Source organism: Perissodus microlepis, chromosome 4 (genome assembly GCF_051167445.1).
Source record: "Perissodus microlepis isolate ML-2025 ecotype Zambia chromosome 4, ASM5116744v1, whole genome shotgun sequence".
NCBI classification, from domain to species: domain Eukaryota; kingdom Metazoa; phylum Chordata; class Actinopteri; order Cichliformes; family Cichlidae; genus Perissodus; species Perissodus microlepis.
Genome location: NC_140464.1, coordinates 5301881 through 5322278, shown reverse-complemented (window position 1 = coordinate 5322278; position 20398 = coordinate 5301881). Strand labels below are relative to the sequence as shown.

At 43.1% G+C, this 20398-nt stretch overlaps 1 protein-coding gene across 3 annotated transcripts in view; it reads left to right on the top strand.

Moving 5' to 3' along the window:
• lrrc4ba (leucine rich repeat containing 4Ba) overlaps positions 1–20051 on the top strand; it is a 51259-nt gene extending 31208 nt beyond the window's left edge. For all 3 annotated transcript variants that reach the window (XM_084925214.1, XM_084925212.1, XM_084925213.1), the window contains exons 2-3: positions 2226–2763; positions 9892–20051. In XM_084925214.1, the coding sequence (XP_084781340.1) occupies positions 2518–2763; positions 9892–11838 (2193 nt within the window). In that variant the 5' untranslated portion in view covers positions 2226–2517 and the 3' untranslated portion in view covers positions 11839–20051. The remainder of the gene's footprint in view (positions 1–2225; positions 2764–9891) is intronic.
• The last annotated feature ends 347 nt before the right edge of the window (positions 20052–20398 follow it).

The following is a 20398-nucleotide window of genomic DNA, read 5'->3' as shown; positions in this document are numbered from 1 at the left end:
GCATGTCAAATGAGTTTGCGTGTCAAAGTCCCATCATTACAACTATCATCATTAATATCTAAGATTGCTGGATGCCCTTATTTAAGGTTATTCAGGTTCTAAACAGCTTGCAGGGAGGGATACAGAGGCGCTCTGCATCTCTGACTTGAACGGCCGCATTTTAGTCCCACCTCTGTGTCTGTGCTACTGCAACAAAACAAAAAAAAAGCGCTTACTGATTTCAGTTTGTTTTCAAGGTCTGGATAACTTTAATTAAAGGTGGTAAGTGTTCATGTTCAAACATCAATATATCATTGTCGTATTATTTGTTATACCTTGGAATAATTAGTGCTAACAAATGAGACCACAGCAGAGATGACTGGAAGGCTCTATCTCACACTTGTGGTGTTATTAATGCTTCTCAGAATTAAGACCAAATGTCCCAGAAACCCCACCGCTCCCTGTCACGGAGTAGATCTTGTTTTTCATTCTTTCTGACGTCTACCTTTGCAAAATGTTGTGCTTTTTGTCTCTTTTGCTCCTACAAATCACACATTTCCTGTAAAACCCAACATTGTTATTCACTCTGTAGACAGCAGAAATATTGCAGTTGATGCAGAGAATGGTGTATTGTGTATGTTCCACAGCGTTTTAATAATTAGAAATTGTAGTTAATATCACAGCTTTGAGATTTTAAGTGGAAATTCTTCAATCTGACTAACCATGCATACGTTCTTGCATATGTAATTCCTTTCTGATATGGAAACTGTTTTCTTTACTTATTTGTTCCTTATGTTGGAAGTAGTGATATAACTGCAGGTTTAATTGGGTTTAATTTAGATGGATTTTAAATAACTTACTTTTAATAATTCAGGTAATCCCCTGAACAGTCAAAAAAGTCTACAAACCAAAGACTGTATATAAAAGATGGATGGAGAGGACCATTTTAGAAAACATGCACCTGTTTTAACTAAAAAAAGAAAGAAATTGAGGCGTCTGAACGTGACTTTACAAACCATTTGTTAATGTCGCTGTGTTTATCTTCGACCTACCAAACAATTGACAATTTTCGTACCCACTGAAACTACCATTTCTGAAGCAATGTAAAAGCCATAATATACTTCTAAATATACTATCGTGTAGTTTATGTTTTGTCCTGTAAGTTGTTTGAGGGTCTTTTTCCACTCAACCCAAACTGGTCAGTACATATGGGTGTCCTTCTCTGACCCACATACTGCTAGAGATTTCATCCTGTTAAAAGGGAGTTCTTCTTCACCACCGTTGCCACGTCTTTGAGGTTTTCTTTCTTTTTCCTTAAATAAAAATGATTTTGGTTCAACTACTCCTTTTCAGATGTCTAAATACAGGTGAGCTTAGTTTTACACAGTGAAGAGTTCTGACCCATGTCGAGCTGACAACACGTGTGCAGAATTCATATGCATTTCTTCACAAGTGTAACTTTAAGTTGCACAAAATGATCCATGTCATTGTCTTTCAAGGCTTTAATATTTTCAGCGCTATATTGCATCAAATCAACAAAACTCATTTTCCTGAATTACATTTCAGGCAAGTGACATTTGTCACCCAAACACGGTAATTCAGTAAATATTCAGCATTCAACAATTGTCGTGTTTATTTGGCGACAGATCTTATTCTTTTAAACATGAAACAAGTGTACAAAGATCACTTCTTCTCTGAGTGTTCTTCTAACTAAACTTTTGAGCAGTTGACATCTGCACAGGAAAACCTCAAAAGCAAAACTGCACCGTTTCCATGCTGTTTCAGTACGATTTTGTGTGACACTGCTTATCAGTTTACAGCGGTTATGCCAATGTTTCAAGAACTAATTTCTTTCTGATTTATTGATTTACAAAATGCAATCCTTTAAAGACCAAAATACCTGATTGTCCCACTTCACATTGTTTGTTTCCGTATCTCCACACCTCCACCTCGTAACATTAATTACAGAATCAGCTTCCATCTGCCCTGTGTGTAAGGATTTGATTTCTGACAAAATGTCTGCTCAGGGATTATGTGGGATTTGATATGAGCAGTGACACAGAAGTTCTAATGCTTCTGAAAGATTTTTTGACAATCCCTCCCATGATAAGCTATATCGTAGCTGCCTACCCATTATTTGTTCTGTTCGTTGTCTATTGGTAAAAACAAAGTGTAGTCTGTGTACTGTCTTTAATATCTGCTCTCTCTCTTCTTCTCTTTGTCTCTCTCTCTTTTGTTCTTCACAGTAACTCCTGGGTTCTTCTCACTTCACAAAAAGCCTCACTCGAATCCCCCGACAGCACCAGAAAAAAAGGGAATAACATCTGTTTATCTGCATATTTCTATGTTCAAAAAACAAGAGGGAAAAACACAGAGCTCGACAGAGGACACGAAACATCTCAGAGCATGCGGAATTAGAAAGAACAAATTGCCACTGGAGGACCAAAGGGAAAGGAAACCTTTTCTAACAGATCCACCAGTGTGGAGTCACCTCACCTGTACCTTCGGATTAAAGAGCAGGGTCATGTCCCAGTTGCCATGCGCATCGCCACGCTGACCTGCCTTCCCGGCCCCTCCCCCTTCCTCTTTCTATTGGCCCAGCTGCTGCTGCGGCTCCTCCTCCCTGGGCCGGAGTTAGTGGGAGCCGCCTCCACCTGCCCCTCCCTCTGCACCTGCTCCAACCAGGCCAGCCGAGTCATCTGCACCAGGCAAAACCTGGAGGAGGTGCCAGAAAGCATATCAGTCAACACGCGATACCTCAACCTGCAGGAGAACTCAATACAGGTAAATAATGGTGGACGGAGGTCAAATCATTTCAGTCTGCAATGCAGAGCTAAGCATGACTAATGTTTTTATTCACTAAGATGATGATGTTAGTGTTGTGAAGTTTTTTTTCCTTTATATTTGTCACACTTACATTTTTCAGATCGTTAAACCAATTTTAAAATTAGACAAAGAGTAAATACAAGACGCAGTTTTAAAATTATGATTTCATTTATTAAGAGAAAAAACTATCCAACCCCACCTGGGCCTATATGAAAAAGCAATTGCTCCCTAAAACTAATAACTGGTTGTGTCCTTTTGGCAGCAAGAACTGCAGTCAAGTGTTTCTTTCATCATTGTAGAAGAATTTTGACTCGCTCTTCTTTGCAGAATTGTTTCATTTCTGCTACATTGGAGAGTTGTAGAGCATGAAAGGCCTGTTTAAGGTCAAGCCAAAGTATCTCAGTCAGATTTAAGTCCAGACTCTGACTAATCCACTCCAAAAACGACATTTTTATTTTGAGCTATTCAGAGGTGCTTGTCGGTGTGTTTCGGTGCGTTTTATTGTCCTACATAACACAAGTGGATTTTCGGTAGATGCTAGAATTCATGGTTCCATCAATTGCAACAAGGTTTTCAGGTCCTGAAGCAGCCAAGCAGCCTCAGACCATCACATTACCATCACCGTGTTTGAATGTTGCTATGATGCTCTTTTCATGTGATGCTGTGTTAGTTTAATCCCAGATGAAACAGGACTCAAACCTTCCAAAAAGTTTAACTTTTGTTTCATTTGTCTGCAGAATGGAGATGGGTTTTTTGTAGATGTGAGATGAGCCTTTGTGTTCTGTTTGGTCAGCAGTGGTTTTCAGCTTGGAATTCTCCTATTGGTGTCATTTTTGCCCAGCCTCTTTCTTCTTGTTTAATAAATAACCTTAACTGAGACTAGTAAGGCCTGCATTTCTTTAGATGTTGCTCTGAGTTCTTCTGTCTCCTGGAGTAATTTTAGTAGGTCACTCACTCCTGAGAGGGTTCCCCACTGTTCCAGGTTTTCTCCATTTGTGGATAATGGCTCTCACTCTGGTTCACTGGAGTACCAAGGCCTAAGAAATAGTTTGCAACCCTTTCCAGGCTGATAGATGTGAATGGCTTTGTTTCTCACCTGTCCCTGAGTTTCTTTAGATCGTGACATGGCGTGTTACTTTTTGAGATCTTTTAGCCTGCTTCATTTTGTCGGACAAGTTTTACTTGTCTTGGGAGGCCTGTGCCAGGGAATGGAGAAATGGTTGGGATTGGCATAAAAAGCACTAGCTTTTAATTCCCTGAGGCTGGGTTTCTGTCTACTGCCAGTCTGGAACCCAGTATCCTTCAGATGTAAAGGGGAATGTGTTAACCACTACAACAAGGAACTAATATGCTACCTATAGTAGTTATAGTGCTATAAAAAATGACAACAATAAAAAAAAAGTCTTTCTTTTGTTGTTATTATGAATCTCAGTTACCAAAAGGTATCATGTATTAGTAATCAGCTGCTTCTCAAAGTACTCTCACATCCCCCAACTGGTACTGATTGTTTTGCTTCGGTTACCTTTGGGTGGCAGCAGAGGAAGCGGTTCACTATCTGTTACAGGTTGTAGATTGAATACAGTTCAGCTCAAGAACAAGGACTACCACGGCAATCTGCAGTCCAAGAACGAGCCATTGGAGTCTACCAGAGTGAGAGAGGAAGGATTCACGCAGCTAAACTATATAGTAGATCTTCACAATAGTGATCCAGTCACCTAGCCATTAAGCTAATGGGGAAACACAAAAGGGGGAGGGCTGGAGCTAGCTGGCTAACAATGACTGGATTTTCCAAATAAGAGTGAAGGGATGTCCAATAACATATACCAATAATAATATACTGCAGATGATGTTGTTCTCTGAGATTAATAAAAAAAATATGCTAAAATGATTCACCAAAATATACTAACCGACTCGCCCAAGTAAAGTCTGTGTGTGGGAAACTCTGGAATATAACACAAATATTCACACATAAACTGCTAAAAAGAAAAGCATACAATACATGCAGTTTATTTCTGTAAGCATCATAAGCTGCATCATGATGCATGATGTAATTTCTGAAGGTGCTGACTGCCAGTCATTTTTCATATAACACTAATTGATTGGAGGTCATGGTTCATTCTCTTTTTTACAATCAATGCACAGAGAAAACACTCATTCTGTCATTTGAAATACGCCACATTTTCAGCATTTCTTTTCAGCAAATAACCTATTGACACTTCTCTACAAACTCATTTATTTCTTTTATTATGAAAGGAGATATTTGCATAGTCAGTGATATAGCACAGTCGCATCTTGTATAGCAGACTGAGGATTTTCACATCATAATGCACACATCTAAAAATCAACACATACACAGACACCAGCACACTTATGTGTCTTTAACACTTGTGTTTGCATTTTTTGCCCGCTATCAGAGCGAACATTTGCGTTTGCAGTTGTGGATGTTAGGATTAACTTGTTGATACAGGTTCTCTCTTGGAAACTTTATTTCTAAGAAAAGACAAGAAAGTAAGCGGCTATAATGGTAGAAAAAAGCACTTAAGCCTCTAGTGAACTGAGGGAATATTTTATGAATTGAAAGCAAGGCAGATTTCCATGACACCGAGCTGCCTTTTGTACGCATTACCAATTTATCTCGAGTCCCTCGACAGCATTTGTGGCTTTACAGCTGCAGGGGAAGATCATTTAACCACAGACCATCGATACAAAGCACACGAATCTCTAAATTTATAAACCGAGTGGGTTGATTTTAGTCTTTGCTGCAGCATTTGATGTAGCTGGATCCATCCTCATGTTCCTGACAGTGCCTTGTTCTTTTGTGGTTTTAAAATCATTTCCACAACATTTTATCTCCTCTAATGAAAAGCAACGAGTATCCTAAACGTTGTTAAAATTGTCCAGTGCATCTCTTATAATGTCAAATTGCTCTGTACATTGGACCGAGCAGCCTGATATTCTCTATTCCTCAGAGAAAACATCTTATTAAACTTTATGTGACGTTAACGGAGCAGAAATGGGACATCACGCCACTTGATTTGGTACGTGAGGCTTTAAGAGATGCTGTTAACATGAAAGGGGAGAAAAAAATAAGGAAATAAGAAGAGTATTTGTTGCGTTTTGTTTTTAGCCTACAAAATTTGGATTTGGCTTGTTGTATCCTGCAGCCCCACTTGAAATGATTAAAAATCTAAAAATGTTTTAACACCTGAAGGCATCCTAGATTCTCTGGCTTATTTTTTCCTTCACTGAGTACCCTCAGAGTAAAGCCTTGACAGCTCCCACCCCCTCTTAACATCCTCACCCCTCCCTTTTCGCCCCCTCCCTCCTTTTGCCTATCAACTCCCCTCTTCCTCTCCCCCCGCTCCTGCTCTACATACAGAAGAAGCAATGGCCTGACTCCAGGAGCCTCTGTGTGCCTCACTGAGGGCTTTGGCTGCACATATCTCAAACAGTCAGAGATTTAAGGGGCTTTTAGTCGCGCTCACTAAACTGTGTGTCTTTGACTTCACGCCAAATGAGCTCCAGTTGGACCACACCAATGCTACTGTGCTCTGTCCAGGGCCCGTGGCACCCATAGAGTTCAGATTCATGTCTTCCTGCAGACAAAATCATCTCTTTTTGTTTGTCACACCAAATTTATTAAAAATTTATTAATTTAATTTCATAGTTCCTTTGTGGTTTGTCGTGACACTTTATGCGAATACTGTAGTCCAACACTGATAATCAGCTTATTAGCAAGGGATTATAATGTGTCAGTAGCAAGCCCCCTGAGTCTCACGGTAACAACGGTGTGAAAAGCACTTTTGTGTCTGCAGCAAGCGCTGAAATATGGTCAGGGTTAAGACAGGGTTGGGTTTACAGTAAATTTACCACAGTGCTTTCAGATTTAATGAAAAGTCAAGAGTTTAACTGCTTTTTGTCATGTGATATATTGTTGAATGAAGCATGAAACTACTAATTAAAAGTGACCATTTTTTTTGCCATTTTTCATCAGTACAAGTTGAGCTGCGCTGTAGTCATGTGGGCTACTGATCAAATTCCTAAAACTTTATTTTGGTCACTGGGTGTATTTGACCCCAACTTAAATGGCAAAAACAGTCCTTTTAGAAGCAAGTCTTGCAATTCCATAGCCGTCCAATTGGCAATTATTTTCTAAATGAATGGGAAACAGAGCAATTGTGAAACTACATGTGGAGAATCCATCCATCCACCGTTCCATCAATCCATCTTTTCTACAGCTTAACCAGGTCTGGGTCCTGCGGGCAGCAGTCTAAGCAGACATGACCAGACCTTCCTCTCTCCAGCCAATTTAAAAGGACGCTCCTGGATGCTTCCTAGTTGAGGGTTTGGGGGCATTTCCTAGTGGGAGAAGATCCTGGGGGAAACCCATGGCAAGCTGGGGAGATTATGTCTCTCAGCTGGTTTTGGAACGCCTCAGTATCTTCCTTAAATTGTTGGTGAATAGGGAGAGAAATTTCTTGGCTAATATAGAGTCACTAGTTAAATCAGATCTTTTGAAGCTTAAAAAGTCTGATATTTTTGCCCAGGATAAAGCTTTAAAAGCTTATATTGCCTCCATGCAATGTGACATACCTCCAACTATCTCCATGGAAGTCCTTGTCTCCTTTTACTGACAATAGTCTGACATGGGAGGGTCGTCAGGTAATGCAGCTCACCTGGGCATTTCAGGCTTTAAAAGCTGGTTCGCTGGGCATTTGATGTTTGTTGCTTTAGTTTCAATAAACTACCTCTTGTGCAGATTCACTCATTGTCACATACTTTGGGTGAGTCTACTGAATTATGGCGTCACAATGATACCTTTACAAAGACAGCAGGTGCAGCCTCACAGCTTACCCTATCAGGAACCTCTAGTATGTGAACACATTTGGCTCATATGTTCGTTGGTTTTGGCTGTTGATTGAGTTTTTGAGGACGTGGGTGGGACATCCACCATCTTTTCAGTCCAGAATTGTCCTAAAGATTTGTATTCTCAGTGGGTGTTAGCCAAAGTTGTTGACTTAAGCTTTATTGTATCCCTGCTATTTACAACCTCTGATTGTAAATCAGAGCACTCAGTGTAACTCCATTACTCAAATGCATATTGTTTTAAGAGAAAGTCTAACGTGGAGGCCAGGGAAACCCTTAATTTGATCATGTTTATCTCCATAGTCAGAGGGAGTCAGTCTCAAATGCAGACAGCAGCAGGAATCACTGAGGGTCAGCAGTTATCAGTATTAGGAGAAAAATACATTTTTATTTAAATGTATGGCTTCTTTACTTAAACATACATTTAGCCTGTAAGTCATTCATTAGCAATGTTTTTTGTTTTTGTTTTGCTTTGCTTTGTGTGTTTGTTTTTCGCACTGATTTGTAACATTACAAAAACTAGACCATCTCCAAATTCCAAAGATTATTTGCTAAGAACAGATTAACATAATTTAATTACATGTTGGAAACAGATTAACACATAAGAATAACAGAATGCAGAATTAAAGAAGACATTTGTCTTTCAGGGAAGAAAATATTCTTTGGCCACTCAGCCGTCGCAATAGGATTTTCTCCATTTTTGGAACATCCAGCAAAGGGGCCGATTACGCTTTTTATTGTTGTCTGGAAAATATATACTGTTACATACTGTTGGTGGATCCTCATGTTATACGGAGAAAAATTTCAAGTAATGAGGTCAAAATAAGTACTAAGTAATAAGTAATTCCTGTGAGCCCAAAGCTCAGGATTCAAGCTGCTCTGAATGTTCAGGCTCAGGCAGTTTTTTCTACTCTAGGCTCTGCATGATGTCACTGAGAGTGGATATCACTGATGGATACATACATACCATCAACCACTTACTTTCCTCATGTGAAATCAAACACATTGTTCCAGTCTTGCCATCCATCCATCCATCCTTTTCAGCTAATCCAATTCAGGATCGTGGGGTGACCAGAGACTATTCAAGCTACAATGGGGGACAGATCACCAATCTGTCACGGGAATTTATCTGTCTATTTAATCTGAAAAATTCTGCATCTCTCCCTCTGACTTGCCAGTGCCATTGCTCCCCTGCATTGCTGCTGGCTCTTTTAACCCCTCCACCTTCTCTGATTCTACCTGTAGGCTCAGGGAGAGAGGTTTATTCACTGCTCACCTGATTCTCTGTGTATCATAATTGCAGGAACAAGCCTAGACATCCAACTTTAAATGTATTCTGCAACTATATAAACCAGTCACTTCACATGTGTAATACAGCCATCTCAGACTCATCCCTCTGACCATGGGAACAGAGGTCCAGCCCACCTGTTTTTGAGAACAAGCAAATCAGAAGAGATTTAGCTTAAAGGGAGAGCGCTAAAATGAGCTTTTAACTTTTAACTATCAGTGCATTCTGACAAAATCCAAGGATAAAAATGTGCAGGTGGGAATGAGCATAACAGTCTGCAAGTAATCTTAGACCTTAAAATAACCACATGAGAAGAAACCAGAGCTGCTATCACACTTAGTTGCTGCGTGTTTGCGTTTAGTTTTGGTTTTGTTTTTTTCTATTTTGTCTCACTGTGTCCTTTCTGCCATTGTCATGTGTAATATAATGAGATATTATTTGGTTAAATGGCTGTTTGGTATTGTTTGACAATCATTTAAAATCTTCTCTGTATAAGTTAAAATATTTTAAAAGATTAATTTAATAATTGTAAAATGAAAACACTGACACATTACAGTAATCTTGATTAATGTGCATTGTCCCTAAAAGGAAAAAAACAAACAATAAACAATAAACAATGTCAGTATTAGTGCTGCATGTCTGCTAAAGGTTTTATATCATTTGGTATTCTTTAATAAATAAAAAAGCAAATTAAACATTTAGGGAAGCTGTTATTGATCTTCATTCTTATTGAGAACTAATGCATGACAGCCAAATTAACATTTTAAAAGTGTATTTGGTTTGTTATTATGAGAGGTGTAATCGAGTTTGTTTTAAATAGCTGCTGTAAAACACAGCTTCCTTTTCATTTTGTTCAGATACCTTTCTTTCAGTAAGCTCCATTAATAACTCTACATGTTTTGCAGTAACTTTATCGTTACTTGTCCTTCCAGGTTATCAAGTCGGACACATTCAAGCACTTGAGGCACCTTGAAATCCTCCAGCTGTCCAAGAATCAGATACGTCAGATTGAAGTTGGAGCATTCAATGGCCTGCCCAACCTCAACACGCTGGAGCTTTTTGACAACCGCCTCACGCTGGTGCCATCACATGCCTTTGAGTACCTCAGCAAGCTGCGGGAGCTGTGGCTGCGCAACAACCCCATCGAGACTCTGCCAGGCTATGCCTTCCACCGTGTGCCCTCGCTACGTCGCCTGGACCTGGGTGAGCTCAAGAAGTTGGATTTCATCTCAGACGCAGCTTTTGTTGGCCTCATCAATCTGCGGTACCTAAACTTGGGCATGTGTGGGCTGAAAGACATTCCCAAACTAACAGCTCTTGTGCGCTTGGAAGAGCTGGAGCTGTCAGGAAATAGGCTGGAGATCATCCGTCCCGGCTCCTTCCAAGGCTTGGTCTCTCTTCGCAAGCTGTGGCTAATGCACTCACAGGTTTCCGTCATTGAGCGCAATGCCTTTGATGACCTGAAAAACCTGGAAGAGCTCAACTTATCCCATAATTCCCTCCACTCCTTGCCCCACGATCTCTTCACACCCCTTCACCAGCTAGAGAGGGTACACCTTAACCATAACCCCTGGGTGTGCAACTGCGATGTGCTTTGGCTTAGTTGGTGGTTAAAAGAGACGGTGCCGAGCAACACCACCTGCTGCGCTCGTTGCCATGCTCCACCATTCTTAAAAGGCAAATACATTGGAGAGCTTGACCAAAGCCACTTCACCTGCTATGCGCCCGTCATTGTGGAGCCACCTACAGACCTCAATGTCACCGAGGGTATGGCTGCCGAGCTGAAGTGTCGAACGAGCACATCCACAACATCCGTCAACTGGATCACCCCTAATGGCACTCTCATGACCCACGGGTCCTACCGCGTGCGGATATCGGTCCTGCACGATGGCACGCTCAACTTCACCAATGTAACCCTGCGAGACACGGGCCAGTACACCTGCATGGTGACTAATGCTGCTGGCAATACCACTGCAACCGCTGTCCTCAACGTTACTGCTGCTGATGTTAGTGTCAATTACACCTATTTTACAACAGTTACTGTGGAAACTGTGGATACTGTAGGAGGTAATGATTATGCGTTGGTTGCCATCAATGAGACCTTCATCCGTGTTCCACCTGGCCCCACTCCCTCTGATTTGTGGCCAGACGGTGTTGCTACCACAGACTCCTCTCTGCCTATCAGCTGGTCCTCCTCCTCTCCCCGCGCCACTCGACCCACCTTCACTGAGCCCATCACAGACGCTACCTTAATGGATGATGTGATGAAGACCACCAAGATCATCATTGGCTGCTTCGTAGCCATAACCTTCATGGCAGCCGTGATGCTGGTGGTGTTCTACAAGCTTAGGAAGCAGCACCAGCTGCATAAACATCACGGCCCTGCACGTGCCATCGAGATCATCAATGTGGAGGATGAGCTCGGCGCTGGGGCCAGTGGTCGGGGCAGCGGCATCTCAGGCGGAGCCACCGTGACACAGAGCGGAAGCAGTGGAATTGGAGGTACCCAGAGCCTCAGGCTGCACCACCCAGAGATAGTCAACCTGCCCAACCTGGCTCGATCGGAGCACCTCAACCACTACTACAAAACTCATCACTTCAACAACAACATGATGGGCCTGGGCCTGGGCACAGGATCTGTGGGCCTCAACAACAATAACAACCCCTCACCATGCTCTCAGTCACAGAACATATCCTGTTCCCAGATTCCAACCTCCACTGGTGGGGGAACACCGACAGGTGGCACTCTGCCCTCCCCAGTGCCCCTTCCTCAACTGGGTCTCCACAGTTCTCTGAAAGGCCTGATGGGGAAAGGCCAGAACGAGCCACTACTTTTTAAGAGTGGCTCCAAGGAAAATGTGCAAGAGACTCAAATCTGAGTGAAAGTGAGGGTAGAAGTATGAGGTAAGAGGAAAGGGATGCTGGATAGTGACAGTGATATAGAAAGTACGCGAATATTTGAACTGACTGTAGCCTATACCGTCCTCGTGGACGGGTTTCAGAAAAAAAAGATGAAATTTCTCGTAGTTGCTGCTTTGTATTGTCAATCTTGGCAGGTAGAAGCAGATAGGAAGACTGAAGGAGACAGTACTGCATCTGATCTGTCCCACGAATAGCATCTGAACATAATTTTACACTAAGTCAGACACCAACACATGGAACGATCACCACAAAAATCACAATCATGTGCGCAACCCGCTATAGTCTTTGCCAAAGTCCAAGATCAAGCCAACTCTTTTCACCCAGTGGACAGCTATGAACAACAGCCTGTATGTTTTTTACAGATAGCTTCGTATATTTCCAGACACACTCAGTGTATATATTTAGAGGGAGACATAATATTGGCTACTGAACATGTTTTCAGATTAGTGTTTGGCAGAGACTCCGAATAACAAACAATGATTTGGGTGAGCAGTGCTGTCCCAGGTTTCCAGGAAGCACTAAAATACAGAGCAGAGCAGCGATACTGTTCAGAACACACGTATCAGACTAGTACTTTGCAGGGAGAGAAAACAACAGCAATTGTTTTTTCCGAGTGGTTTCACTTCTCTCTCACTTTCTCACTTTTTTCCCTTTCACACTTTACTGGCTACTGTCTTCTTTGAGGGAGGAAAGCAACAGAGTGGGCTATCATGGGAGAAGAGAAACACCGTGGCATGAAGGACAAAGAGCGATGTATTAAAAAAAAGGACTAAAGTACATATTATATATACCGTAAATATATTTTCATTCAAAGAAGTAAATTATAAAGAATCTTTATCAAGCTTCTGACTAGAAACTACGACGTCTGAAGAATATATTAAAAAGAAAAACACACACAGTTGTTTTAGTGCCCCCCACCCCACTGCCCTCCCCCCCCTCCCCCTTACTACTTCCCTCAACTTGGAACAAAATGGCCACTCTGACTGTGCCGCATAAGGACACGTGGGAGAGTGGGGGAAAAAAAACAACAAAAAAAGCAAAACAGACAAAGTGTTTGAGTGAATTTATTTTGGTCTTGACTTTTTTGTAGCCACAGAGCGTGTTTTCCCCTCTCCTGTCGCATTCACATAAACAGGGTCACCGGAGAAGGGACGTGTTTATGCTCTACTGCGAAAATACGAAATACGACAACGGCTCTCCATCGTTTGGTACAGCTACAGCCTAGCGGGAGTGTTAATAATAATAATCGGAACGGTAATAATGATAACAAAGTTTAGCTTTATTTGTCATAATGAACGTTTAATGATTAGCACATGAAATGACACAAAATGTTGCACATGCTGATTTAGCATGCTCTACAGACGTCTCCAGATTTGATTTCAGCCTATCATTTGAGATTTATCCAAGAGATTATGTTATCATTATTAGCATTCATGCGACTATTATTATTACTACTTGTGCCTACAAATAACTGAAAAGTACTTTTTTTTTCATTTGTATATGACGCTGAAGTTGTTTATGACTGATCCTGTTGGACTTCGGCTAATGAACAGCGGCGGGACGGCGTGCCACTACTCCACATGCATCAGCAGGAAATAACTTGGCCCCCTCTAAATGGCTTCCTCAGTCCAGTTCTCACCAACTCCTCCAACTGTCTCAAGCAGTCAGGAACCCTCATGTTTGTCACGCGTTAAAGACAGGACACGAACCTTTGACGAAGACTGCATCTTTGCAGAGGATTATCTCGCAACTGTATCTCAGTGTTATCGTGTGTGAGTGGATTTCATGGCAGCAGGGAACTACTAAATGGACGACAGGCATTGCCAAGCATTTCTAAAGGTAAGCGATGCTCGTTCAGTGAAGAGGAAGGAAGTGACGTGCAGTACAGGAAACAGAGATGGGGGGAATTTTTTTCTAAAGAAAAAGTACAATTAAATGAAAAAAAAATACAACCTTATAGATCTCTTTTAAAAAAAAAAAAAGGAAACAAAACTATTATGATAAGTGTTTTTCATTTTGGGTTTTTATCTAGTTTGATTTTTTTTTTTGTTTTATTTTTAAATCAAGTGTTATCTTTATTGTAATATTGTTATTGTTATTATAATTAGCTAATTACACTGGTTATAATTATGAGAGATGTTCTGTTAGCAGAGGTCACTTTTAAAATTAAAAAAAAAACTGGCACATAAAATGGCAGTGGAAGTCTGTGAAATTTGGTGGCTATATATATTTTTTTCTCCTTTATGTTACAATCAACTTTAATTGTAGTATCACTGTTTGTGTCCCTTTGGCTCTTCTTGAGATGAGACATAGCGAATGTGAAATGGTCAGCACTGGGTCCTTTTATTTTCTGCACAGGGGGACAGGAAAGGCCCTGCTCCGGTTTACAAGCTCAATCACACTCGCTCTGTACTTTTCGTGAATGTCATCACCATCACAGTGCTCAGAGTGCGATTGCGCTATGTCAACACCTCGTTGCCATGACTACACCCTCAGACTAATGCGCCAAACGCCGTCAGCATCGGCTCCTCGTAAGGCAGCCGGTCGCCCTCTCCCTCTCCTGTCCGTCTCGTTCCTTTTGAGGTGCCATATCTCGACGAGCCGGCCAGTGTTCCTTCAGTGGTAGCAAATCAACCTGAGCATTGTGCCCATGTCCTCACATAAAACTCCCTCCACCCTCCAACCCTCAGCATCTTGCCATCAGGTTTCCCTGGCAACTGTTGCTGCTGCGACAGCCCTTATCACAGCGTCTTGATTTGGGTTTCGAATGCTAAACAGACGAGAGCAGAGGGTATAGAACTCCTCTTCTTTTTTTCCATGCCAAGTAATTCACCCCGGTAATGTTCCTCGTTAATGTGTTTGATTTGTTTACACCAGCAACTATACTTCTCACGCCGCTGACTTTCTCTTAGTGAATCATACGATTTACATGCCACTCTCCCCTATGTGTTTAATTTGCATAGGCCACCACACATTTATGCACCCAGCACTTGTGATTAACACTCATACCCTGCATCTCTCATTAACATATTCCTTCCCAAGCACAAGGGATCCATATTCTGCTCACAAGTTATTTACATATTCATCTGCCTCTGTGTGTGCAAATAACAGTGAAATTATCATGTGGGCATGCTGGTGGGTAAGAGTGTGGTGTGTGTGCGCGTGCGCCAGGTTTGTGGCTGAAAGCAAGGACTGTTACAAAAGCTATTTCCCCCTAATTCTTCAAATACTGCGTGCCCTGCCTATCGCCTGTGGTAGCTCGCCACTTTGGAAAGCGCTGCGTAGCCCCTATAGCTCCTGTGAAGTGGCACAAACCAGAGGCCATGTTATTGAGGCTCAGTGTTAGAGAGAGAGCAGCGGTTGAGCTGGAGACACACAGTCACAGTGCTGCAGTGTCTGAGTCACAGAGCACTGAACACACTCCCAACAATCTAATGGAAATGCTGTGTTTACTGTGCAGGAAGGGACCCGCTCATTCACCCATTCGGGGAAATAGGTGAAAATCACCAGAATATGTGCGCGTGTGAGTCCAAGCTTGAGTGCGTTTAGTGCATGTGCAGCTCTGGATTATAAAATGCCCGTTGTACTGTTGTATAAGGCAAGGAAATCAGGACATTTGAAGCGGTACGCTGTTTATGGCAAGAGATGTTACACCATTGTTGATGCAGCGCTGCTCGGTGTGTGCGCTCCTGCACAGGTGCGTGCGTGCTCAGGTGGGCTTTTGCTAGCTCGGTTGTGTAAAGAGGGGAAGAGGGAGGAGGGGCGGTCAGACCTCCATTTTAAATCCCCAGTTTAAACCAGCTCTGTCTGTCTCCCTCTGCTTCAGGCAACTTTTGTGATCCTCTCACTGACACTTAAAGTAAAAATACATTTTTTTATTTATTTATTTTTTGCGTAAGCAGTCCCCCCCCCCCTTCTCTGTCTCTCTTTCTCTCCATACTAGGAGTGATGAAACGTCCTCTTGATCGAGGCGACCTCCTCTTTCACCAAATCCTCATCGTCTTTTTAGCTCCCTGTCAAGTTCGGGGTCAAGGGTCAAGATGAGCAGCAATTTATGTTTACCTCACACTTTTAGCCAGCTAATGAAGGTTAGCGTTTTGGATTGTGCCATTTATTTTTATTGTTTCGCCCTGGCTCAGGGAAACGCCTGTTGGCGAAGCTTAAGTGATTTTTAATGTGCATTTTCAGTGGCTGTTTTGTGGTTAATCACCTTGACGGTGATGTGACTAGTCATAACAGTAATGCTGCACATGAAGTGATTTTTGGGCAGCTCGCTTGCGGTGGGTGAGGTTTGCGTAGTTGCAGATGGGAGGACACTGGTTCAATCTGCCGCTTGTTGCGACCAGCACTGTTTGAAAACAGGGCCTGTCCCCGAGGGCAGCCCCGCACACATGTTAACCTCAGCACTACAAGCCCCGTGTGAGCACCACGCTGCCTCATTTCTTTTTATCACCCCCCCCTTTAAAAATAGCAGAGAAGTGACAGCCGAACTCAATGCATTATTGATACACAGGGTGTCAATGATGCATGTGCAGTCACCAGTGCTAATTTTCTCCACATTGCAGAGGCCAGAAGCATCAAACGGGTTGTAATTTATATGCATCGTTATAGCTATTATTTTTCACACGGCCATCAAGACAGTCCACGGGAGCCAAATGTTGCAGCTTGTCTCCTCACATGATGAGTGCTGCGATTCTAATAAGTGCAGCAGTGTTTTGTGTGCCACTGTGTCACCGAGCCAGCCCCCCCACACCGTTCCACTCCACCATCCCAACAGCAGCAGCCCTGTCTCGCTATGCTGGCTTTATCGTCGTCACACTGGTCTAAGGCCGATTTGATGGCACCAGTTTTCAGATGCCCGGGTCACTGTGTTCAGTCACATTATGAGAGAACTGAGGAACTTTTTTTGTCACTGCGATGCTCTTTTTCCTGCCAGAGCTTGAGATGAGATGTGCAAAGACATTTTTTCTGTGTCATCACTGTGAAAACCCTGCTCTGCAGCCACTTTTCAAACCTGACCGTGCACTTGGGTACTTATACATTTAAGAACCACGTGCACACACACACACACACCAGGGCACGCGTGCCCTCTTGACACTGACTGAAGGAGTGATTTATTGATTGAGGTGCAGCTTTCTAAAACAATTTGCAGCTGAGTGCAGCGAAGGTTAATGCAAACCTCTGAACTGCTGCCATCATGCTTCAGTCCACACGTGTGTGTTTTACATCCTGTGAAGGTGTCCTTAATTTGAGAGCGACTGGGACATTAGCGCATGGCTTATTTCCTTGTTGCCTTGGAAACAATGGCGCCGGGCGCAAGATGTCCATTTTGGCCGTCTTGTGAGCTTTGAGCTGTGTGGAGTCAGAGAGGGCTGTCAGAGTGTGTGGGCTGTGACGTGAGAGTGATGAGTGGTGTTTCATCCCGGATGACTATCTCCTCTGTGTCACTCAGCTGTGGGTCAGAGGGCCGCTGAGCTGCAGCTCAGAGGAAAACTGAGAAAAATCCACAGAGTTGCTGTGAATAGCAAAATGGGACACACTCACAGCCCATGTAATTGTAAAGTACCGATTAATGGGAATCATAAAGCTGGAGCACTGCTTAACACAGAGCTTCTCATGAATGCTTCATAAAGGAGAATATCAGTGTTGTTGTGTGAAAACCTTCCAACTGCAGTTTTGAACATCAGTGGAGTGATTATATTTTAGTATTTGTTCTTAGACGCTACAGGCCGTTTTGGAAGTGAAACCTTTTCAGAACTCCACAAAAGAGGCCCGTTCTTTCTTAGATCCTGAAAAGCTGACATTTGGGGCTGTGGAAGGTTTTCATCTGACAGCGACCATATTGCACTTTCAAATGCAGATTTGTGTTTTGAGAACAATCTGGGATGTTGCGGCTCGTGTTGGGATTTGGAAACTTCTGGAGAGACTTCATGCCCTCGAGCGCTGTGAAACTCCCCTCCTGTTTTGTGATGAGCGCCGACTCGGGGACTTGTGTTGTGGCCTGAACAAGCTCGTAACTATTAAAGGATGTGCTGACCTAGCAGCTGTGCTCCTCTCACCGTATATGCTTACAGTTAAGTTTCCAAACGCATATTCCCTGCTATCCACAGCAGTCTAGCTTCCAGATTTACTGTTTCTGGGAGCCTTGGCTCGGCATCATATTCGCACTCTGGTGTGTGTGTGTGTGATGTTTGTTTGAAGCTGGGCAGGGGCCACGGAGTACATTTCAACGCTTTGAAGTGTAAATTCAGGTCTGGTTGGAGCACCTTATGGGGGGCAGGGAGGAGATAGCGACAGCCATATGTATGTAGGCTGGTGGTTTGATAATGGAGTTGTCTAACCGCTTATCTGTCTACTGAGGCAACAGAGCCCCCAGAGGACATGAGGTCAAACCCTCACTGGATGTCAACTCAGTGTCAAGTCAGACGGTGTCTGGTCTCGGAGAGGTGAAACTAGAGTAGAAATCAGCACTGACCCAGTTAAGGCTTCCCCGGCTGAGCTTTGAATCAGACCTGGTTCATCCTCTCAAGTTTAGAAAAAGCTGAAGCGGTTGTAAACAGTCATCAATATGAAATAAACTTTTACTGGAGATATTGATTTTTCTTTACCCTTTTTTGTCTCCACCCCCTCATGTCAGCCAGTGAGGCATGCTGCTTCTCTCATTGGTGCTGATTTATTTATCCAGTCTGGCCCTTAGTACCCTCATTTCATGTCTGCTCTCATTTCTGCTCGCAGTCTATGTGACACCAACCTTTCAAGTTATATTTTTAACCCTGATGCTCGAGAACGGCTACGAGCGACGTTCGACGGGCACCGCAGTGGCCTCGATTGTGCTCAAGCTGCGGCGTTTTCTGTGCATCCCGTCATGCCAGTGCCACATTCGCTAGAGCCTGCTTACCACGCAACAGCTTCTGTCGCCTCTGGCTTCCCCACCCTCTGAGCCCAAAGGAAACAGAGTGACGAGGGAGGACAGAGTAGACAGAAATAGAGAAAGCGAAAGGAGAGATAGACTGCAAAGGGACGAGGATGACAGGAGGAATGAAAGCTGACAATGAGAGACATCCTGTCACTCCATATCTGTACAGTTTTTTTACTCTACATGTGCGAGTGTGTTTGCATGCGTGTGCACCAGTGTAAGGCTCCAGCTCAGTGTGCGCTTGTGTAATAGCCGCATGAGTGGCATAAGTATGCATATTTATGCATACGTCCGAGTGGGCTGCGTGCGTGCTTGTGTGCACTCGAGTGCGCATGGTATCCGTGTTTGTGTAATTGTGTGCGGCAGAGATAAAGACATGAAGGAGGAAGGGCCGCTGTGGTGCTTATATGTCACCCAGCGCCAGAGGGGAAATGACTCCTTTCTGTCCCCGACCCAAGGGAGGCAGAGGAGGAGCATGGCTGACTTCTCCTGCTTCTCTGCCTTTTCTCACCCTCTCCTTAAGAAATGTAGCTAAAGCCTCAGTCACAGCCTCTCCCCCCTCTCTCTCCCTCTGAGTCACACGCACACACTCGTATGCTTGCTTGCTCACAGGAGTACATCTTACATTATCCCCCCTTTCTTCCCCTCATGCTTCTCATCCCCTTAACCCTTCTGTTCTCCTCCTCCGCTCTTCTCTATCTACCTCATATTTGGTGTTTCACCCCACCCACCTTCTCCTACTGCCATTTTCCACCCCCCCTGCAGCTAGATGTTGTGATTCTGCATTAACCCCTTAATCCTCCCATACATAAACAAGTACACGTGCAGTCGTGCTCCAGGTTTGCCCCCTGCACCACTCCGATCCTCTCAGGAAAATGGAAAACAAACCCACAACAAACCAAGGCTTCTGATATTTCCTTCCCTCTGTTCAATTAAACATGGCCTCCATCTGCTTCTTTGTTTCTCTTCAGCTTTTCTTCTGCAATATTGACTATGGTTGTTCTTGTGATTGTTTTTAAGACTGTGTTTTAACCTGTTATAACCACAGATGTGCATATTAACACTGAAGGAACATGTCACAGGGGTGTGTGCGCGTGCGTGTGTGTGTGAGAGAGAGATGGTGTGTGTGGAGAACGGTGGATTTGTTCTGCTTCAAGGTTCCGTGCCAAATCTTTTTCAGAACATTCGATCTCTGTTCATGTGCCATACTGAGAAATTTATGAAATAAAAATAACGTTTTTTCACAAATTGCAATGTGAGATCGTGTTGCTTATTTATGACTGTAGGTCTATTAACGAAAATCAGTGAGACAGAAAAAAAAAAGTGGAAGACCATGTGTGCCACATCATTAGAGTAACAAATGTTGTTTCCGCAGGTTATTTTGCCTCGCATATGTGTGAATGAATTCATGTGAATTCTTAATGTGTGTGTTCTTCCATGTCGCTGTTATTTTCCTTCAGTCAGCATCATTTTTTTTCCCTCAGTGTGCTGCAGCAGTGTGTTTCCAAGAGATTGTGTCACTGTGTTAAACCTGATTTGACACTGAGGCTGTGGACCGGCTGGCTGCAGGGTGTGTATTGTGACCCGAGCTGCTGACCTAC